Source organism: Muscardinus avellanarius (genome assembly GCF_963383645.1).
Source record: "Muscardinus avellanarius genome assembly, chromosome: 3".
Taxonomy (NCBI): Eukaryota; Metazoa; Chordata; class Mammalia; order Rodentia; family Gliridae; genus Muscardinus; species Muscardinus avellanarius.
This window is the reverse complement of record NC_137788.1, coordinates 121,586,807-121,610,983: the sequence shown is the minus strand read 5'-3', so window position 1 is coordinate 121,610,983 and position 24,177 is coordinate 121,586,807. Positions and strand designations below refer to the sequence as shown.

Here is a 24,177-nt window from a genome sequence, read left to right as displayed (position 1 = left end):
CCACAGATGTGATCTGGCCTAACATGGACCGAAACCTCCAGAACTATGAGCAAGTAAATCTTCCTTCTTCAAAGTTGTGGTTGTCAGATATTTGGGGTCATAGCAGTGAGAATGCTGACTGAAACAGAGAACGTTAAAAGTATTTGTTTTAAGTTATTTGAGCCTATTTGCATTTGAGAACAGAAATATCAGACAGCCGAGCTATCTGGAGAAAGTTATCTCTACTCCTACATGAGTCCAAAAATCCAACATTTTCTGGACATCTTTGGAGGACTATATTATTCTACCTACTACCAGTACTTAGTCTTAGGATAACTGTTACCCACAACTAATGCAAAACCTTTCTATTTTATACTCCAACTCAGGCAGGATAGAAACCCAGTTTTCCAGTCATAACCCAGAAATTCTCAGAGTAGTAAGCTGAGCAATCAACTAAAGGCTCATTTGTTTCCAACATTTCAGGGGTACCTTCATTGCATGGTATTGAATGTCTATGGTAATTTAAATGTCTCCCAAATAGTAGGTGTGGGGAAAGTTAATCCCCATTTAACAATATTAAGATGTAGGACTTTTAAGAGGTAGGTAGACCATAAGAGTTTTGCCCTTGTAAAGACACCAATACTGCTATTGTGGAAGTGGGTTTGTTGTTACTGGAGTGAGTTTTTTGCCTCTGTCTCCCCACTTGTTCTTCCCCTGTCTGTATAGGGGCTCTAGCCAGATATCTGCCCACTATCTTGGATTCACCACTCCCCAGAATTCTAATAAGCCAATCTCTGTTCTCTATAAATTACCAAGTCTCAGGTATTGTTATAGCAGCACAAATGGACTATGACAATATCTGAAAACTATTGTTTAATATATTTTGTCTGGATTGTTAGTTATTGTGGGTGGGAAGGTAAATCTAGTATGTTACTCTACCTTGCCCAGAAGTGTCCTGGTAATGTGTGTGTGTGTGTGGTACTGGGGATGGAACCACCCAGAGACATTCTACCTCTGAGCTATACCCTCAGCCCTATTTTTTATTTTGAAACAAGGTCTCACTGAGTTGCAAAGGGCCTCACTAAGTAGCTGAGGCTGGCCACAAACCCAGATCTTCCTGTCTCAGCCTCCCAAATGCTGGGATTACAAGTGTGCACCATTACTCCTGGCTTCCTGATAATTTATGATGAGATGTCGATCATCCATGCAGCTGTTTACCTTGTTGAGAGCTGGGTAATTTTTGTATTCTTATATTCTTGAGTTTTGTTCTGGTATATACTTTCAGAACTCAGTTTAGCAATCAACTAAACCATATGGCCATCCAAAAATTTGTAACTTGGAAACCATTTGGCCATGCAAATATTCTTGGAAAGCTATTGAGTTATACCACCCTACCTCACTCCAGTACTTGGGAAATATTTTGAGACAATGTGTTTGAGTCAAGTCCCCTTGCTCTTATTATTCCTTATCATATTAGTATCATAAAGCTTTATGTATATATAGATTGGTTTTTTGTTGTTTGGGGGCTTTTTTCTTTTCTTTTGTTTGTTTCTTTGATACTGGAGGCTGACTCCAGGGGCATTCTACCTCTGAGCTACACTCCCAGACCTTTTATTTTGAAACAAGATCTTTCTATGTGGATAAGCCTGGCCTCAAACCTGTGATCCTCCTGTCTCAGCACAGCTATCTTTAGGATATTTTACTCTGCTTTTTAAAAGATTTTGTGGTGTCTCTTCGACTGCTCACACAGTAGGTGTCTTTTGGAGAAAACTATTGCACATTCAAAACCCCTCAAGTTTCCAGCTCATCCCTCCTTTAGGCCATAATGCTAAGAGCTTTGCCGATTTTACTTTCCCCATCAGATACCACTGGATGGGCAGAGATCAATCCACAGCCTGTGCTAAGAATCAGCAAAGGGCCTCAGGGGATAACATGGCTAGTAATTTCAGCTCAAACTGAGCAGTTCTAACTTTTCTCTTGCTGCCACCATTCTTTGCTGCATCTACAAATAAGATGCTACTCCTTAGACTCCTGGGCTGAGACAAGCTCCTGATCTGGTAGCTCTCTGGACTATCAGATTCTTTTACATCATCTGCAGATATTCTCACTCTAAGCCACTCTCCCAGATAACCTTTAGAATGCAGTTCTGCTAATTGGGGGGTGGGGGGGCCCATCTGCAGGTCAGCACATTTCCAAAGAGCCATGCTATTTACAATGTCCGTAGCCTGGCCTCTTTCCCTTTCTCATACTTCCTGAGATCCTATTGCAAGCAATAACCATGCTACTACCCAATTCCAACACCAAAACCATAACTGACCCAGAATTTAATTGAAGCAAAAGCCCCTTTTCAGTTAAGAACTGTAGGTCACAGTTTTGAATATCAATTGGTCTGGAGCTAGAGTTTCTCCCTTCAGATCCAGGTACACAGATCTATAGGAATCTAGACTTTTTCAGATGACCAATATCTTTACTTGACCTTCTCATAATGTGACACTATTAAGTGGGCTTTGGAAGCCGGGCATGGTGGCGCACGCTTGTAATCCCCGCGCTTGGGAGGCGGAGACAGGCAGATCGTGCAGGTTTGAAGCCAGCCGTGCTGGCTTAAGAGACCCTGTTTCCAAATAAAAAAATATAAAATAGGTCTGGGAGTGTAGCCCGGAGGTAGAAGGGTTTCCAGGAACCACAATAACACACACACACACACACACACACACACACACACACACACACACGAGGGCTTTGGAAACTATAGTGAAGTGAGTTCGTTCAGAAATATTTGAGAAGTCTGTGAAAACCTACTTTGGGTTTTAAAATATACAGGATATAAATCTTAGACTTTCTGACTTCTGACAAAAAGGCTGAAGGAAGAAGTCTCCTTCAGAGCACAAGGAATGCCCAGAGAATGCTAGCTGGTAGTAGAACACAGAGTTTCTCTTCAGCCCTGGACCCAGGGAATGAGTTCAGCAGACAGGTGGTACTAGGAACCTGTGTATGTGCTGCGAAGTGAAGTGACCAAGAGGCCAGAAGGAATAAGAACAGAGCCTGAGGCTGCACCCGGGCCGCCTGTCATCAATAATTGTCACTGCAGGGAAAAGGGGGAATTGGAAGGGATGCAAGAGACCCCAAGCCAAATATGCCAGAAAAAAAAGCTTTGCACAGCACATGTCAATGCAAGTTTGGCCGTGATGGCACCAATTTGTCGCTTCTGTGACTAGGACATGTGATGTTTAAAACACTCTTCCAGAGGTAGAGCCCATCTCACATCCACCACTAACTCTGGTCCACAGGCAGCCTCAGGGCCTGCCTGTCAGGCTGGAGATTAACTGCTTTGGTCCACTCCTATTATCACAGGTTCTCCTTACATGTACTTCTGTGTTACATCTCCACTCCATTAACTCCCTTGTTCTTCTCAAACTGCAGTACCTCCCACATTGTCATTTCCTGTCTCCCATCAGGAAGTTCAACTCGGTTGAATTTTTAGAGCAGCAAATATAAGGGAGCTTCGTTATTTTAGGAAAAGAAGCCCAGAGGCCAGTTATGTAAAAACCCGTGAAATAATGTATCTGAAAAGAAAAATTGTTGTATTATACTCGTGGCCTTGAACAAGACCATCTGAAGAGAGTAATTTGCTCTCAGAATAAAATGTATAATCTATTTTCATATATACTGAATTATATATCCAACAGAGAAAGATAACTAGAGAGGGTCCAGGATAGTGCTCCTCAACCCCAAACCTATAGTAGGATCATCTGGGGAACTTAAAAAATACAGATGTTGGACCTATGGCCCCACATTGGAGATCTCCATTGAACTGGGTGGAGGCAGCAGACTTGGCATCAGTACGTTTACAGAACCCGTAGGTGACATGGATGTGCGGCCAGGATGGTGGCACTGGCCAATCTCAGCTAATTCAGCACAGAGCCAAAGAAGCTGAGAAGAAGTTGCTGGCTCGGTTTGCATTTGCAGTTAGTGCCGGCACAGTCTGGAACAAAGGAGGAAGAGCGGCAGAGGAAGGGCATCACTGGCAGAAGAAGGGCATCACCGGTGTTCCCAGCACTCATGACTCTTCCCTTTACCCAAATGTGTTTGTCTGGCAGTTTTCATTCTTTAGATTCTGAGACTATCGAGGCAGAACAATCAGTAAGTAACTCAAATATTATTGCTTTGTAATACTTTTATTAAATACGTTTGTGGAAAAACACATTTCTATGTGTGTTACATTATAATAAGTTTCAGGCATTTCAGAATCCAGTGACAAATTACATTTGGAGAAAAGCTTTAAAATTCATACTTGTATGCCACTTTTTAGTGAAATACTGAAAAGTAGCTCTTTAGCTCAACATTAAAGGTTACAAAAAGCACCATTCAAAGGAGGGTTTTTCCATATTTAATTACCTTCAAATTATAGTCTACCCCCCTTTATGACAGACACAGAGCTACACTCATTCCAAGTGCTTCGCTGTAATACCAACAACACATCAATTTACCAAAGTTCAAACACGGAACCCAGTGCAGAGATTAGGACTAATCAGCAACAGTGAGCTTTGGCTGTCCTAAAACCACAGGCTGGGTAGGCAGAGTGCTCAGTAGAGGGGAAGAGACAAGAAGATTATCAATGCCTAACATAATACTTAATGTAGGTATCACCTGACCCTTTAACCCGACACCTACAAAATTCATACTGTTTAGTATTTCACACCAATCTTACTGCAAAAGTACTATACTATACCAATTAATTCAAGATAACTCCAATTAATGTTGTAACTCATAAAAATAACTTATTGATGAAGCTTATTTGCTTCGAAACACAGTGAGAAAAAATAAATCAGACAAAGCCTAAATTAGAATCCTGGAGGGATTGCATTGCTAATAATTGGATCCTACAAGTAACAGACTTGAGTTTTTTCTTTCCTTCCTTCCTTTCTCTTTACTCCAAAAGTTTAATTTCATTTCATTTCATAAATTGGTCTTTCAATCTCCAGTTACAACGAGCACTAAAGGAGAGACAAATGTCCAGATCCAAGAAGTTTTGAAAGACCCTTACCCCTACCAGGTCCTCCATCCCATGGTAACTGGTACTTTGAACTCTTAACTCTCTCTTGAAGCCGCTCCTCGTAGAAGACATCAAGAACTTGGATTTAAGGATGAGTTAAAATAATGTGTGAACAAACTGCATAACTGCTCTTAATCCTATGTCCCAAATCACTAGAATGTGCGGATGTAGAGACCTCTGAGAACAGAATGTATTTCAAACACACATAAACACAGACTATTGCATATTATTTTTAGTTGAGGATAAATTTTTAAAAAGCCCTTTGTCCCCAATTCAAAGCAGGAATTCTATCAAGAGTGTTTCATAAACCCAAGCTGGAGATACGGATTCTTTCCGAAGTTTGCTGTTGCAGCATGCATGGAGTACTGACACTTTTCAAAGGTTTCATCTCAGGTCCATTAGATCTACAAGAAACTAAAAATAACTGGAAGCAAGTGAGTGGGCCGCATTTGTCAGATCCTCTCAGAAACTTCTCTTGGATTCTTCTTTTATACAGCTTCTCTATCATAGAAGCCTATGTTTTAAAAAGCCAGCGCTATTGAGGGGAGATATGCAGTGGCACTGCCTACAGTGGTTCAGTCCTTTTCAAGTCTGAGCTTAGAGTGAGTGAACGCCAGGGTGTGGATGCTCCACACCAGTGAGATTACTAACCTATGTGATTCAGGGAATATCTGACTTAAGACTCTCGCGAAGTCTGCTTGACAAGTGAGAGAACGCAGAGCAAAGGACAGAGAACAGAAACAGCAAGAGGCAGAGGGGCGATGTTCGACATGCTTTTGTAACAAAGAGCTCCAAGGGGACCACCAAGTTATGTCTGATTTAAATGTTTGAAAAAGGCTATTTTCAGTCTGTGTTAATCGGCCTTTTCCTCGCTCATCCCTCAGCTCCGCTCAGTTACCCTTCTTTCCTTTCCACCGCACTGCGGTTAAGGTCCACCCTCCCTCAGGGCTATTTTCTTCTGCTAGCTTTGACTCAGCAAACCTTTCATGGGCCAGAACTGGGGGAGGGGGCCTACATTTTTTTTTTTTTGCCCTTATTCATTTTCAAAATGTACCACTTTCTTACACATAAACTATCCCCTTAACTATCCAATATAAAATGATGAAAGAGTCCTACTTTGGGCTATATTTCTCCCTTCCTCTCTCCCCTCTAGACAGTTCCTTGGTAATAGACCAAGACTGGGCTTCTCAGGGGCATGTATCAGCAGCACAGAAAAGGGTGTCAAATGAGTCATCACCCAGCTCCTCTTACCCATCCCTTCTGTACCAGCAGGCAGGCTCCTGTTTCACACCAGGCTGTACCTCAGAGCGGGGGAACACTCTCTGCACACTTCTAGATTAAAAATGCCTGAAGATCAGCAAAACCTACTGTCACTGGAGCCAGACTCAACTGACAGAAGTCTCTGGCTGACAGAAACTGAAGACATTCCTTTTCCTGCTCCACTCTACTGAGACCTATGCGGAGTCGAAAGTTTAAATATGTGAACACATAATTCCATTTCAGTTCTGTTGACAGAAAATAGGAGTACAACAGAATCCTCCATGTAACAACCAAGATATGGAATCCCACTAGATGGCCTGCTTGCTTAATGGGCATTGGCTACAACAAAATTCTGATACAATTAAAACCTATAAATCCTGAGAGTTGGTTGCAATAGGAGTTGGTCTGGATTTTTAAAATGGCATTCCATTCCATTCATAAAGTGGTTTGGACCATAAAAGGTTGTCCACAAAAGCCTTTTGTTGTGGAAGATGCTTTGGATGGCTAGAGCAGTATTCACTCTCAGGAATTAACCACCAAAGCACTTAGGAATTTGTATTTCTTGTAACAACAACCCCACACCTCACTGCCTCATACCTGGGATCAAAGAGGTCTACATACAGAGACAACTGTATTGCCAGCTTTGCATGGGGAAAACAGGAGGTAGCTAAACTGACCTGTAGGAACCCTTCCAGTGTAGGTGGGCTCATCTTAGCAGTCAAGACGTCTCTCAACCATCAACAGTTTGGCCTGCTTCAGTGTTCAATGTTTGACTTGCATTTATCTGTAAAATGGAAGAGCCAAGATACTTGGGAAAAAAATAAAAAAGAAAACATTCTGTCTCTGAACCCCAAGGGTGTGCTGAATATTTTTCAGTCCATAGATGAAAATCAGTAACCTACTTCATCATCAAACATACTTAAAAAGAAGAGGCAAAGGGGGCGGCTTGTTAACATTTAGTACAAAGAGCAATACTTTTCATAGTTAGGAATATCAGGGGTACTTTCTTACCTTTTGGTCATATATCTTTAAGCTAAGGGAATCCATTATGTGTGCTAATCAATTTATATATAATCCAAATCAATTTATATATAACCCAAATTAATTTATATCTAGAGAGGTACTTGGTGTAATGATGTCCACAAGGCTAGCCATACTAATATAACTTATAGACTTCTCTAGACTAAAGAAGAAAATCTTAAGAACCACTTATCAAAAGCCTGAGGTTTTTCAGTACAGTATCTTAAAACCATTGAAAAGTTATTTCTTAATGAAAGAAAAATGCAGGCACATAAAAATCTTTCAAGGATAGAAGGTATGGAAATTTTCTTGGTTCCATGCTTATCTGCAGAGCTGTCTGCTCTGAGAAAGAAAGGCTGGAAACACGGCCAGACCAAATGGGAAAACGTGTGGGAATGTGCCGTACAGTCAAGGCAGCGGCAGCATATTAAAAAGTAGATCTTCTGCATTCTGCTTTTCTTATAACGCTGAGCCACATTTTCTTTGATGAAGTTAACACAAGTGGTAACAAAGTGGCCTGGACTCTGGAGGGCTAAAAAGGACATTCTAGCAGCCTTAGTCTCTAAGGTGGGTCACATAACTTTCCAAGGGGTCACTTACCCTGTGAGTTTGTCTTAGCAGAGTCAGGTATGGGACCCTAAGGAGGCTATTAAAAGAAGAATGCGAAATGAGAGGAAAATGGGTCCTTGCAGGGCATCTGTTATATAAAAAACTCAGATTGTGCCACACAGGTGGGAACACAAAGAACTCATGCATGAGAAGCCACTGCCGAAAGAGACAGCTGTCAGTAGGTCAGCGCCTAGCACAAGTCTGTCCCTTGGATGCTCAGAGAGCGGTGGTAGGATCTTCACCCAACAAGGATCCTAAAAATCAGCTCTTCTTTCATCTTAGGAAAAAAAAGCTTCCTGTACAGTTTTTCTGCCACTCCCCCAAACAGGTCTTGGCGAGTACCCACAGACACAGAATACATCTAGCTGGGGCTAAGAGGCTTCCAGTAACCTTCTTTTCATATGTATATATATATATGCTTTTTTTTTCTTAAAATAAATTCCATGAACTCACAAAGCTCTCATCTGCAACCGAATGCAAAAGCAGAGCACCCTACTCAGAGGCTCTGAAACACACGCGTCAGCCTCAAAGCAAATCAGCCTGCCAGTCTCAGATAAACCAGTCAGTCCGAAGGCAGGGGAGAGGCTTCTCTAAATCCTTCAAGACATGAAGAGATGCCTTCAGATGGGCTTGTAGAGCAGAGTAGTGACGTACTTCTTCTTGTAGCGATGGGTTGCACTAAGGACCATCACACTGTCCTGCAAAGAAAAGCAGCATATGCAGCCAGTTCAGCAGTGAAGCTGGTGGGCAGTGGTGCCTGGCCAGCAGTCCTTCAGCCACTCACTTTAACAGAGATTATTTGATACGGCAGAAAGAGGCTATCGTTGTAGCCAGATCAATTTCAGTTCCAATCCAAACTCCTACTGTCGCTGTAGTTTTGGTCTTGGGTAATCTACTTAAATACCCTTAATTCTTTCTTCCTCTCATACAAAGGCTAACACCTACCGTGAAGGTGTCTGACAATGACAGGAGGATATCTGACAATACATGACCCATAAAAGGGGCTAATGAAATCTAAGTTTTCTACCTCGCTCCCTTCTACACTTCAAATTCCAATAGTGAGCTTAAAACTAGCAAAGGAAAAAGGAACAATATCCTGGCATCTATTTCTAGAAGGAAAATTTTAAATGCAATGAGAATAAATTGAAATGATCCTTTTGAAAAACCATCTCCAAGCCCTGAAATGGGTCTAATTTCCATTTATTACCAGGAATGAACTCAAAAAGTCCTCTCAGATACAGAGGGACCTGAGGAATCCCCTTCTATTCTTAAAAACAAATACATAAACTCCTCCTTAGAAAGACATTCAAGCCGGTCGTGATGGTGCATGTTTGTAATCCCAACATTTGGGAGGCAGAGACTGGAAGATCGTGGTTCTCAAGAGCCTCAGCCTACTTAATGAGGCCCTTTGCAACTCAGTGAGACCCTGTTTCAAAAAATAAAAATACTAGCTGGGCATGGTGGCGCACGCTTGTAATCCCCGCCCTTGGGAGGAAGACACAGGGAGGATCGCACAGGTTTGAAGCCAGCCTCAGCTACTTGTGAGGCTCTCAGTAACTTAGTGAGATCCTGTTTCCAAATAAAGTTTACAACAGATCTGGGAGTATAGCCCGGAGGTAGAAAAGCCCCTGGATTCCACCCCTAGTACCACAAAAAAATAAAAAGATAAAAATTAAACAAAAATAAAAATACAAAAAAATAGGGCTGGGAGGTACAATGCCCCTAGATTCCATCCTCAGTACCATGGGGGGGGGGGCTATTTAATCCAATGGATTAATTCCAAACAGACTAAATAATCGAAGAGAACCATGAATGGATCAAAGTCAAGCTGAACTGCAGTAGCCAATACCTTCACCTGGATCAGAACCAGTAAGGAGAGTAAAGAGATGCCACTTTCCAGGCTGTTGCACGGGAGGAATGGACAGGCCTGTGACATCAGTGACCACTAAGCAATGGTTACAGGAGGCAAAAATTCAAGTAGATCCCAAGGAACCCAAGCCAATCCAGTGTAGACGCCAGTGTATCCTCCTACCTCCCCACAACGAATGCATCTCAGGTTAACATTCTGTAGCCCAAGTACGCTGATACAGTCTAAATATAACATAAGCAAGGCAGGTAAAAACCCAACTGCACCAGGCAAGGCAGTGCACATCTATAATCCCAACTACTTGGGAGCTGAGGAAGGAGGACTGCACGTTCAAAGCCAGCCTGGGCAGCACAGCAAGGCCCTGTCTAAAAATAAAAAATAAATTAAAAGGGCTAGGCGTGGGACTTAAAAGAGCATTTGCCTACCAGGAATGAAGCCCTGTGTTCAAATACTAGAACTACACACACACACACACACACACAAAGTCAATTCCAGGAATGGTTTTGTAGAAATGAGAAGCAGGTGGAAGACCTACTTGGTAAGACCTGGCAAATGACATATAGGAAAGAACACGGAATGAGGATGAGGCCTGGATCTCGATCCTGGTCCCTGGTACTTACTAGCGATTTGACCCTCTCTCAGCCTTGAGTTATCTGTAAAAAAGGGATTAAAAATAATACCCCACTGGGTTGTTATAAAAAAGAAATTAACAATATTATTTAAAACTTTTCTATAATACCACATAAGCTTGAAGACAGCTATATCCGTGATGTTCTTAATCTAGCTGCACACCTAAGAAATATAAACAGCTTAAAGGAAAATCATAGAAGCCAATCTTCCTTCCTTCCTTCCTTCCTTCCTTCCTTCCTTCCTTCCTTCCTCCCTCCCTCCCTCCCTCCCTCCCTCTCTCCCTCTCTTTCTTTCTTTCCTTCTTTTTCTTTCTTTCTTTCACTCCGGATTGAACACAGGGACATTCTGCCTCTGAGCTACATCTTCAGCCCTATTTTATTTTTTTGGTTTGAAACAGGGTCTAAGTGGCTGAGGTTGGCTTCAAACCTACAATCTTCTTGTCTCTGCCTCTCAAGTATTTGGACTACAGCCCCGGCTCCCAAGGCTGACCCTGATGCACTTATTCAGAATCTCTGGGGATGAAGTAACTGAATCTGCACACCCATAAAATTCCCCAGGTGATTCTCATAATGATGGGCCAGAGCTATATACCTTTATTCTAATAGTCAAAGCACAAGGCAGCATAACTGATATTTTCAACCCAGACTCTAGAGCAACACAGAAACCACAGAGGACTCTAGAGCAAGAGGGAGGAACGGGGCAAATTGAGTCCCATTCCTCCTCCACCTGCTTTACAAGGAGAGACACAAACACTTGTGTCTGTACAACTGAGGCACCTGAAAGGAAAGCAATTCCACATTTGAAGACGCAGAAGTCTAACAGGCACAGTCAAGCATTCCTTGAATTGGAAGCTAAACCTGATTTTCTGCAGATAGACTCCTACTGCAAGGAGCTCGAACTGAAGTAAGTGGGTGGTGTAAAGATTCCAGTCATGTGTTCCCCTTGCCCTCTCATCTCAGGGAGCTATGAAGAACCAGGTCTACCACTTACCTTAATGGACAATGCATAGAGATGGTTCAGCATAACATGGTTAGGCTCAGGAAGTAAGGCTGGGTCACACTTAGAGAGAAAAAAAGTAACACTTAATGGGATTAAGTGCACAGACTAACCAAAGAGCTTCCTCTTCCGCAGAGCCCTTTGGGACCAATAAGAACTCTAAACCAGTGACAGGGGTGTAGCTCAGTGGTAGAGCACTTCCCTAGCATGCGCGAGACCCTGGGTTTGATCCCCAGCACAACAAACAGGACAAACGACAACATCTTATCTCCTTTAAATAATGTACCTACGCACATATCTTAATAATACACTTTTCTGATAAAAATTTGAAAAATTCTCAGTCCATGGCAGAAACCATACACCCCAACATCTGATCATCTTCTTTATAAGATGCAGTTAAACAAAATCTTGCCTATGGCAAATACGGAAGATTTGTTAAGTAGCAAGATTCATTTTAGTCAGAATCAATTAGAATAGAGATGTTAATTATACGCAAAGATTGTTAAATTATTTTATATACCCCCAAATGATATGTACTCTTTGTGTTATATTGGAATAGAAATCTCAACAATTAGTTCTAGCATAGTCTGGTCCTGTTTTTCTTAGGAACACAGACAACTATACATTTGTACATCAGTATCTGAAGAAGCAGATGCCCCAGCAATACTCCGGAATACTCACAGAAATATTGGTGTCCTTGTTAAGAATAACTTGGAGTAGATGAGGAGGAAGGATGGGTGGGGATTTGAACCTCTCCTCAGATCGAAACACGTACATTTCTTGACCATAGGGCCCTGGGGGTGAGCTGGAAAGGTCTGAAAGATATTTATGCAAACATGAAGAAAAGTAGGGGACTAAGTAAGAATGCATGCAAAGAGCTAGCAATACATGGCCACTAATATTAAATATAGTAGAAGTCATGCATCATTAACTTGAGACCTAGAGTGTCTACGACTGCCAAGCAGCAAAAGTCTGAGTCATTCTGGGCATGAGCCCTGAGTTCTCAACATAACAACACGATGCCTTGAAGAGATGAAGGGTCCAAGGCCTAGGCTCCATTCATCAGCCACAGGACCTTTGAAAATCCCTTTACTACTGTCAGTTTCCTCATTCAAAAAGTAAAATCATCTTTGCCCTATTTCACAATGTTTCTGGAAAAAAAATTAAAGAGGTAATGAATTTGAAGAGGCCTTATAAAATTTCAAATACTGTGAAGATATTAGATTTTTTTTCTTTTCTCACCCAAATACTAGATAACAGTTTATAAACTCCAGGACTATTTGGTACTACAATGATTGCAGGAATAAGAACAAAATGTGCCGGGTATGGTGGCACATGCCTGTCATCTCAGCACTTGGGAGGCTGACACAGGAGGACAGCAGGTTCAAGGACACCACCACCAACTTAGTGAAGCTCTCATCAACTTAATGAGGCCCTGTTTCCAAATAAAAAAGGGCTGGTGGTTAAGCCTAGAGGTAGAATGCCTCTGGATTCCATCCTCTGTACCATAAAAAACAAACAAACAAAAAACGTATGTAGTAGTCCCTGGGGAAATGCAAATCAAAACCAGATCCCACTGCATACTCACTAGGATGGTGACAAACTAAAGTATTGGCAAAGATGTGGCGAAAGAACCTTCATACTACAGTATTTCCATTGCTAGTGAGAAGCTAAACTAGGATGGCCACTTTGGAAAAAAGTTTGGTAGTTCCTCTAAGAGTTAAACTAAGCTGGGCATGTTGGCACACGCTTGTAATCCCAGTACTTGGGAGGCTGAGACAGGAGGATCACAGGTTTGGAGCCAGCCTCAGCTACTTAGTGAGACCCTATTTCAAAATAAAGAATATAAATTCCGGCTGGGGGTATAGCTCAGAGGTAAATGCCCCTGAGTTCAATCACCAAGACTCCCCCCCCACACACACACACACAATAGTTAAACTAAAGTTAACTTATTACTCAGTAATTATATTCCTAGATGTCTACCCAAGATAAAACACATGTCCAAACAAAATCTTTTATATGAATGTTTATAACAGCCTTATCTATAATAGCCCAAAGTAAAAACAATCCAAATATCTATCAATAATAAACGTATAAACAAAATGGTATGTCCATACCATGGAACTTTATTCACCCATAACTGACAGATATTACAATGTGGATTAACTCTGAAAATATTAAGCTATGTAAAAAGTAGCACACACAAAAGACCACATATTTATGATTCCATTTATATCAAATGCCCAGAAAGGGCAAATCCATAAAGACAGAAAATACATTTGTGGTTGATAGGGGCATAGGAGAAGAAGGAACAGGAAATGACCTCTAATGCTTACAGGCTTTCTTTGGGGATGATAAAAATGGTCTGGAATTAGTGGGAATGGTTTTACAACTCTGAATATACTAAAAACCACTGACCTGTACAATTTAAAAGGGTGAATCCATGGTATATAAATTTTACTTTTAAAATGGAAAATATATACAGACAAGAATAGAAGAAAATATTTAAAAATGAGAATTGATTAAAAAGTTTTAATAGCTCTATAGTTTCCAGTGAAAAAGATTTTAATAACCTGTTTACTTTAAGAACTCAGATTTCCATTAAATATATAAGATAAAATGAAAAAAGTAGCAATATTGTGATATTACATTAGTATCTTAAAAATATATAGACCTTGGATATTTTCAAACATTTTCAGTTATTTTTTCACATGACTCACAAAACACTGCTGAAAATACACAGAACACTTTTTATTTCCTTTGTGTGTGGGGGGGGACACTAGGAATTGAACCTAGGGGCACTCAACTTCTGAGATACACCTCCAGCCCTATTTTATTTTTTATTTTGAAACAGGGTCTCACTAAGTGGCTGAGGCTGGCTGTGAACTGTGATCTTCCTGTCTCAGCCTGCCAAGTACTGGGATTACAAGTGTGCACCACCATACCAGACGTTATTTTTCATTATTAAAAAAAAAAAATAAGCTGGGCGTGGTGGCACACACTTGTAATCCCAACATTCAGGAGGATGAGACTGGAGGAAGGATCACAGTTTGAGGACAGCCTCAGCTACTTAGTGAGGCCCTCTGTAACTTAGTGAGATCCTGTTTCAAAATAAAGAATAAAAAATAGGGCCGTGGGTATAGTTCTGAGGTTGAATGCCCTAGGTTCCATCATCAGACCCGGAAAAAAAAAATTATATATATATATATATGTGTGACTTGCCCCTGGGTTCAATCCCCAGTAGTGCAAAAAGAAACCAAACAAACAAAATAATCCAATACCTACAGTCTCCTAATAAAATGTAATCTAAGCCTACCTCCAAGGGTTGGGAAATTAGGTAAAAAGGAGAAGAGAAAAACATCAGAAGTGTGCTAGTCTTCTATTTCATTGTGGTTACCTAGTATTCATTGGTTGATTTGCCAGAAACATAAAATGAAAAATTTAGATATGAATAGACTCTTTGTGTGTGTGTGTGTGTGTGTGTGTGTGTGTGTGTGTGTGTGTGTGGTACTGGGTGGAACTCAGGGGCTTTTCTACCTCTGGGCTATACTCCCAGACCTATTTTATATTTTATTTGGAAACAGGGTCTCACTAAGTTGCTGGAAGCCTCACTAAGTAGCCGAGGCTGGCTTTGAACCTGTGTGATCCTCCTGTCTTACCCTCCCAAGTGCGAGGATTACAAGTGTGTGCCACCATGCCCAGCTAGACTGATAATTTAATTCAGTATTTTGTGTGTGTGTGTGTGTGTGTGTGTGTGTGGTACTAGGGTTCCTGGAAGCCCTTCTACCTCCAGGCTACACTCCCAGACCTATTTTTTATTTGAAAACAGGGTCTCTTAAGCCAGCACAGCCGGCTTCGAACCTGCACGATCCTCCTGTCTCCGCCTCCCAAGTGTGAGGATTACAAGTGTGTGCCACCATGCCCGGCTTTAATTCAGTATTTTTAAACCCTTTTAAGTCACTGACCCACCAGTCAAGAAGAATGCTCAACTTAACTTTCTGAACTTATGATATTTTTCACATTTTTCCTTACTAGAGAATTATGATATCGTGGATTATTCTTTTAGAAATGGCATAAGCTACCTGTATGCCCTAGAATAATAATGTGTCCCACTTTGACACTTTTCAAAACACTTTCAGAACCTCATAAGATATAATATAGTTATAATAATTTTAGTTGCTGAGAATTCTTAAGAGTTGAAGCCCCTGATTTTACTGGTAAGGAACTGAGCATCTTTCATGATGGCAAAACTAGTTAGTAGCAGAAGCAGGTTTGATTTCAGGAGAGAAAAGTATACTCAGTGGAAATATAGTGCACAGTTCTTTCCACAGGCATATCTCTTATGGTAATGTAACAAAACAGTAACTATGAATGTAGTTTTCAAAACACACTAAATGCAAGAAGTGGTAAAGGCTTTGGAAAAAATATTATAGGAAACAAAAGTATACAGGTCTTTTTTTTTCTACCAAGGAATTATTTTAACCAAAAACTTACAAAATTTCTATAATATACAAAAAAATTGTGTGTGTGTGTTTTAACACACTTTCTCCAAAGAGTTAATGAATTAATGTATAGGGCCTCATAAAGCTATAAAATTGTCAAATAAGTTCTAAAGCTGGCAAGATTAAGTGGGGCATCTTAATGAGACAAATTAGTGACATTTAGCCTTTGCTAGATAATCCACCAAAGGTCAATGAAAAACCTAAAATCTTATTACAAATATCTTTTCAAACTATAGGCTATACCCATGAGTGTGCTATAAAAGATAAAACAGAGTGCTTTACATTCAATAAAGGCAAACATTAGACCATGAGTATTTTCCCCTCCTCCTGTTGTGTGTGTGTGTGTGTGTGTGTGTGTGTGTGTGTGTGGTGTGTGTTGGGTTGCAATGCAAAGGAAATGTCTAATTGCAGATTCTGGTTAAAGAATTTGGAATAAAATACACATGACACAAACACATGACATATATATGTGCATATATACATATGCGTATACATATATGTGTGTACTGTGTATGTACAGATATGTTTATGGTTCAGAAGATTCTTGAGAAGAAATGCAAATACAAAAGAAAATTTAAAAAACACTTTTGAAAAAGAATATGCATTATAAGGAAGACACAGAGAGAGAGAGCAAATACTATAAAATTACCTCGACAAGATGTCTCAGAGCTTTCCATAGAATCCAGCTTTAAAGCATCAAACACCTCAAAATCAGATTTCTTGACATGGATCAAATTGTTAATTGTGCCAAGCTGGCTGGTAACCACAGGCTGAAACAGTGAACATAAAAAGTGACTAAATCCCCTTTCAAATCCATCTCTTCCACTCATCCTCCTCTCTGCTTTATTATAAATTAAAAATGATGCCAGGCATGGTGAGCACGCTTGTAATCCCTGCGCTTGGGAGGTGGAGACAGGAGGATCGTGCAGGTCCGAAGCCAGCCTCACTGGCTTAAGGGACCCTGTTTCCAAATAAAATATAAAAAATAGGTCTGGGAGTGTAGCCCGGAGGTAGAAGGGCTTCCATCCCCTGTACCACCAAAAAAAAAAAAAAGAAAGATCAACATACTCAGTACCTTCATCTTTTACCAAGATACAAACACTCTTAATGTGGGAATCACTACCTATCCGTCTTGCTAGCAGTAAAAGTTAGAATGAGGTTGCTAAGTCAATGGCTTCCCCTAGAGATCAAGGCCTTACCTCTGATGGATCATGAACCCACTGTCCATCTACAAAGAACTTGTACTGATGCTCTCCCTCAGGAAGGTCCAGGATGGCAACAAAGTCATTATGGCTGCAGGAGAAAACAGAAGGTGAAACAGGCCAACTTCCTTTTAGAAGACAGAATGTAAAAAGACAAATGGCAATCATAGTATCATACCAACTACTTCTCACACTGCTGAGCCACTACATCCCTCCGGTCAAAGATAACGTATGAATCCATTTTTACATTATCTAAGACATATACTTGCCAACCCCTTCCAATAGCTTTAGTTCATCAATACTGCATGAAATAATAAAGTCATTGATCCCACCCAAATGGTTCACCTAAGTACAACTATTCTGTCTAGCAGAACAGCCTCCTTGAAAGAATAAATAAAGCTAGGTTTAGGATACAGAGGTGCTTCAAGTTACTTGTTCCACATAGTGGCCAGCCTTTTTTTGTTTGTTTTTTTGTATGTGGTACCAGATATTAAACCTAGGGGCATTCTACTCTGAGCTATACCCCCAGTCCTATTTTTTATTATTTATTTTAAAAGGGTCTCACTAAGTAGCTGAGGCTGGCCATGAATCTATGATCCTCCTGTCTCAGCCTCCCAAGGACTGGGATTATAAGCATGTGCCACCACTCCCATCCCAAAGTGTTATTTTGACACCCAGTTAATTCACTATTGCTCTGCAAGCAACAAGTAACATTATTATCTAGAACTTCACAATGTTTCTGTAGAAGTCAGAGCAACAGGAGTAGGCCAGTTACAGAAGACTTCCTCCAGGCAGAGGAAAGGCTTGTGGAATACCAATACCCACAAAGTTGTTAAAAATCCGCCAGGCGTGGTGGCGCACGCTTGTAATCCCCGTGCTTGGGAGGCGGAGACAGGAGGATCGCGCTGGTTCGGAGCCAGCTTCACTGGCTTAAGAGACCCTGTTTCCACATAAAGAAGTAAAAAAAAAAAAAAAAAAAAATAGGTCTAGGATTGTAGCCCGTGGGAGTGTATCCCGGAGGTAGAAGGGCTTCCAGGAACCCCAGTACCACCGAAAAACAAAAAAAAAATCCCCCAAGGCAATGATATTCTAAGTGGTGAAACATCTCTGGCTCCTGATGAGATTATAAAAACAATGCCATAGATATCTAAGTGGTCACAGAAAAGGTCCATTCTAAAGAGAGTCCTTTGCAGGTGAAGAAAAGTAGTCTGGCCTGGTCTCTCTTCTAAGAAAGGAAATCAGGTCCCTATTTCTGGACCCTGAGATGCAACCAAGATATTTGTCTTCACCTCTTAATCAGTGGAATCTTGGTGCTCCAATTGTTGAAGGACCCAGAGATGAAGACCTCCTTGCCACCTTCAGACCAGCGGATAACAGTGGGCCGGGCCTGCTGGGTGGGCTTTACAGAGTCGTCCAGATCCTGTCGCCATGATACAAACTCTTTGTCCCCAGGGAGCTGTAAGAAGGAGTAGGTCATCTCTGGAATAAACTGCGACCCAAGACTGTACCGTAGAAAAGAGTGCTGGATTTCAAGCCGTAAGAGTAGAAACTGTATCAGATTTTGAACAAACTAGAGAAAAAATAATTCATCTAGGACTCAAAGTGGTCAAATGGCTTATGCTCAAGTGTTGCCTAAATAATAGCCTAAGTTCTGAGTCTGCACATGCCACTGATACTTTCACAGCCTTAGGAAGGCCTTCAAAAAGAAGAAAACCCTTAGTCCCTGTGGCCAGTTTAATGCATAAGCAGGCAGGCATTTATGTTATACTTCTGAATATCTCTTAAGAGAAAAAAAATGAACGCAAGACATGATTTTATTAAAAATTAAGTCAGGCAAGCCGGGCGTGGTGGCACACGCTTGTAATCCCAGCATTCAGGAGGCTGAGACCGGAGGATCGCAGTTCACGGACAGCCTCAGCTACTTAGTGAGGCCCTACGCAACTTAGTGAGACCCTGTTTCAAAAAAATAAAAAATAAAAAATTGGGCAGGGGGTGTAGCTCGGATGTAAAATGCCTCTGGGTTCCATCCCCAGACCCGCAGTAAATAAATAAATAAGAAAGAAAGAAGTCAGGCATATGTTTTCACAGGCAAATAGAAACAGGTCTCAATTATCAACTGTAATGAAAATTGCAAATACATAAGCAAATTCCTAACTAATTCGTAAACTATTCTAGCTACTAGGTTACACAAAGACAGGACATTAAACATTTAAAATCCAGGGGCTGATGTAGCTCAGTGGGAGAGGACTTACTTAGCATGTAAGAAGCCCCCGAGGTTCAATCCTCATAACTGCAAATAAATTAATTAAAATTTAGGAACCCAATCACTGATTTCATCAAACAAAGAAGTGGTGAACTGAGGATACAGCCCAGTGGTAGAGTATTTGCCCTGCAAATGTGAGCCCTGGGTTTAATCCTCAGTACTGGAAGAAGGAGGAGGAGAAGGAGGCAAAAAAATGTTTATGAAATCTTACTTGCCCACTTATGCCAAGCTTATGTGAATTGCTTCAGAAGTAGAAATGCAAATCTTACAGCATTAAGAAGCAAAAGATAAAAAAAACAGGTTTTAAGCAAACTCTAATTTTCAAAATTGTTATATATATCAAATAAGGTTTGTAGGATTCTGAAAAAAAAATAACTCCTTACTTTTTATTATCATCCTTTAGACCAGGTGTGGGCAAACTATAGCCAGATGCTTTTATGACGCATTTACTGGAACAGCTATGCTCATTTGTTTACTTATATCCACAGCTGCTGTCAAACCACGGTGGCAAAGCTGAGGAGCTATGACGTATACTGTATGATTTGCAAAGCGTAAAATATTTACCATCTGGTTCTTTACAAAAAAAGTTTGCTAAAACCCCTGCCTTAGATTGGCTTAAGTGATTGGTTAAAAGGGTAAATAGCCGGGCGTGGTGGTGCACGCTTGTAATCCCGCGCTTGGGAGGCGGAGACAGGAGGATCGCGCTGCTTCGAAGCCAGCCGAGCTGGCTTAAGAGACCCTGTTTCCAAAAAATAAAAAAGTATAAAATAGGTCTGGGAGTGTAGCCCGGAGGTAGAAGGGCTTCCAGGAACCCCAGTACCACCAAAAAAAAAAAAAAAAAAAAGGGTAACTAACACTGTTGAATATCAAGTGAAAAGTATTACCAAACAAAATTAAGTGTGTTTAAAAATTATTCCTTTGGGCTTTGCCTCCACCAAATGAAAGTCTACTTTCTTAATGTCTCTCACTATTCCTTGAAACTACAATAAACCAAAGTAAAAATGTGGTGAGAAGATGACAGATTGCGAACTAAAAGATAAACAAAAAGATTAAATAAGACCTTCCAAATTATCTGAACCTATTTTATTTTAAAAACGACCAAGTAAAGCCAGACATGGTTGTGCATGCCTGTAATCCCAGTACTTGGGAGGCTGAGACCAGACAGCTTCAGTAACTTAGTGAGAACCTGCTTCAAACTAAAAAATAAAATAGGACTGGGGGTATAGCTCAGAGGTAAAATGCCTCTGGGTTCGATCTCCAGCACCAAAAAAAGAAAAAAGAAAATGGCAAAGTGAATGGAGAAAGGGAACCGAAGGGACTTTTGCTGAAGAGGAAACCATGGTCTCCATATTCTCAAAGTAATGCGTTCAGCCTGACCGGCTGCATGGGAGTCACAGGAATTTTTACATATGCCTAAGAATAACTCTCTGATTCCAATTCAGATATGCGATCTGGAAGTCTATTTTTAAAAAGCTTCCTAGATAATATTGTGATTATGTTAAAGAGCCAAGACCTCATCCCTTAAGGTATATTGTAAAATATTACAGATAATATTTGTTATGCTGTCTGGAATTTGCTTCAAAATAACTGGTGATTGATACAGTGAATTTGGGTATAGATGATACACATTCATTCATGATTTTGATCAATGTTTAAAACTATGACCAGTATATAGAGTTTCTTATACTGTGGCCCTTACTCTGTAAATGTTGAAAATTTCCCAGAAAGTATTTAAACAAATCTCAGGTTATTCTGATAAGCAAATAAGATTGAGAACAGCTGAATCTGTCTACTAAAAAAGGCTGTCTACTAAAATAGGCCTCACTGTCACTGTTTCTATTACTTTATGACAGAATTTTCAGGTTAGAACTGAAAGCTGCTAACTATTCCTTGCTTTGGACCAATGCCCTCCCATTTATGACAGGACATTTCTGTAGTAGGAATGACCAGCTGAAAGATTATCTACTCCAAGTAAACAGTCAGCAAAGCCACCAGGGAAAAAGGCAGGACCATAAAAACTATAGTTTGAATATGTTTAAGTAAAAATGTGAAATCTTGAAGAGGGTAGATTGAGAACTAGAAAATTCTAGATGAGACCTCAGGACTTATCTGACTTATCTGAACTAATTTTCTTTCACAAATGGCAAGATTGAGGTGAGGGAAAGAATGATTCAAAATAGGCCCCAAATCACACAGCACACCAATGACTTAAAGTCACCATCTGACGAATACACTGTACCTAAATCCTGAGTTATCCATGTAGGGAGAGGGTAAAGATACGAGGCTGATCGCCATGAGAAAATTTGGAGGAAGTAATTCACATGGCCAGGTAGACAGTCCAAAGGATGAGGATGAATCCCAAAGTGGAGAAGAAAGGAACTGAAGTCAAAACAAAAACAAAAAACGTCCCTTTCATGATTTGATCACTGTTTAAAACTGGGTTGGCTCTCACTTCTCCTCTGTGATGATGCTCTTACGGAATCCAAGAAGATAAACTGCAAAACCCAAACTTCACGTTCTAGCACTTGTGGCAAATAAAACTGTAATTACTCTCTAAAGCCTGGACACAGTTCAGTGGCAAGTGATGGAAATGTCAGAAATACTAAGTACACCCCAACATCCTCAATCCCTCCGATTTCCTGCCACCCCGGACAGCCTACGCGGAAAGATGAAATGTTTTGATGCTGACAGTTCTAAAAGTGATAAGAAACACGAGGATGATCACCCCGGTTTGGGCTCCCACTGTCTCTTTTTGTAGGGTGAACACAAGTTGCCTCTTCTTGAAACTCCTGAAGCTGGGCAGCTGTGAGCTGTCAAGGGAGCTGTGGTCGAGCCTGGAGGCCCCGGCAACTTGATGAACTACTGGGGAGTGGGGGCCTGGGGGTCCCGGCTCGCCCACCCGGGGTCCCGGCTCACCCACCCGAGGGTCCCGGCTCGCCCACCCGGGGTCCTGGCTCGCCCACCTGGGGATCACGGCTCGCACACCCGGGGCTCATGGCTCGCCCACCCGGGGTCCCGGCTCGCACACCCGGGGCTCACGGCTCGCACACCCGGGGTCCCGGGGGTCCCGGCTCGCACACCCGGGGCTCACGGCTCGCCCACCCGGGGTCCCGGCTCGCACACCCGGAGTCCCGGCTCGCACACCCGGGGTCCCGGCTCGCACACCTGGGGCTCACGGCTCGCACACCTGGGGTCCCGGCTCGCACACCCGGGGTCCCGGCTCGCACACCCGGGGCTCACGGCTCGCACACCCGGGGCTCACGGCTCGCACACCTGGGGTCCCGGCTCGCACACCCGGGGCTCACGGCTCGCACACCCGGGGCTCACGGCTCGCACACCTGGGGTCCCGGCTCGCACACCCGGGGCTCACGGCTCGCACACCTGGGGTCCCGGCTCGCACACCTGCAGCGCGGCTGGCGCGGAAGCAGCACAGCTGTAAAGCCCGCGGCTGGGACCCACCAGAGGGTGCCCTTTGCCGATCCCCAAGGCTACTCGGGTGAGCGAGCGGCGGCCGCCCACAGCCATTGCCGAGGGCTAGAAGAGGACCGCAAAGAACCCCGAGGAGCAAGCCCGACCCACACACAGACATGTCGGGAAAAGAAACCTTTCGCCATCTCAAGGCAAATTACGACCCCGAGCGAGGGCCGGCGGCTTGACGACCCGGCCTCGGCCGTCGTCCCGGGAACCCAGCAGTTCCGCGGCGGCCGAGCGCGGGCACCGGGGCGGCGGGACCGCCAGCACCCGCCGGAGCCCCCGCCCCGCGCACCTTGGCGTCGGGCAGGCTGAAGACGGCGGGGTCGTCGGTGCTGCCCACCAGGATGCGGTGCTCGCGGCCCGCGCCGCCCTCCGCGCGCGCAGCCTTGGCGCCGTGCCGCTCGGCCGACAGCCGCTCGCTCGCCGTGTTGCCCATGGCCGCCGCCGCCCGCCGGCTCCGCCCGCCGCCCGCGTCCTCCGGGGCGCCGCTCGGCCGCTCTAGCCGCCGCCGCCTCGATGGTGCGCGGCCTCCCGCGCCGCGCAGGGGGGCCGGGAGGGAGGGGAGGGGGAGGGGAGGGGAGGAGGGAGGGGGACCGCGCGGGTGGGAGGGGAGGGAGGGGAGGGGACCGCATGGGAGGGAGGAAAGGAGAGAGGGGGGAGGGGGACCTACGGAAGGGAGGGGAAGGAGGGACCTCTGGGGGAAGGAGGGGAGGGGACCGGGAGGGAGGGGGAGGAGGAAAGGAGGGGGAGGGGAAGGGGAGATCGCATGGAACAGGGGAGGGGGTGGAGGACCTCCTGGGAGGGGAGGGGAGGGGGACCCTTAGGGGAGGAAGGGAGGGGAAGGGGGGACCTGCGGGAGGGAGAGGGGAACTGTGAGGGGACAGAGGGAGGGGAATGGGGACCTCAAGGGGAGGGCGGGAGGGGCCAAGGAGGGGCCGCTAGGCAGGGAGGGGTGGCACTAGGCGGGACCTCGAGGAGCAGGGAGGGCCTGCCTGAACTCCCTTCAGGCAGAGAGGCTGTAACCAGTGCTTGGGAAGACCCACTTGGGGTCCCAAGGAAGAATGCAAGGTGGAGCGAAAGGGAGACAGACCTTCACCAATTCGTGAAAAGTTACTCTCAAGAGAAGAATGCCTTTAGAGGCTAGGGAAGGGCGTGTGCCACTAGTACTTGTGCAAAAGCTAAGTTCAAGGAAGAGGGCAGCAACTAAACAGAAGGGATGCAAAAGGTATAGAAAGGGCAAGAGATTCTACGGCTGGGAGGTGTTAGGGTGAAATAGATTGCGGTGTGGAAATGATATGGTTTTGGGGAAACTTTCCCGGACC

General features: G+C 43.2%; 1 protein-coding gene across 1 annotated transcript; it reads right to left on the bottom strand.

Annotated features, from left to right (window-relative positions):
* Positions 1–8,541: 8,541 nt before the first annotated feature.
* On the bottom strand, positions 8,542–23,291 carry PRKAB2 (protein kinase AMP-activated non-catalytic subunit beta 2; the record flags this gene model as incomplete). The annotated part of the gene is made up of 7 exons (XM_080692617.1): positions 8,542–8,619; positions 11,409–11,477; positions 12,096–12,229; positions 16,566–16,686; positions 17,116–17,209; positions 18,408–18,574; positions 23,148–23,291. The coding sequence occupies 7 exons, from the start codon at positions 23,289–23,291 to the stop codon at positions 8,542–8,544; spliced, it is 807 nt and encodes a 268-aa protein (XP_080548743.1).
* Between the last annotated feature and the right edge of the window lie 886 nt (positions 23,292–24,177).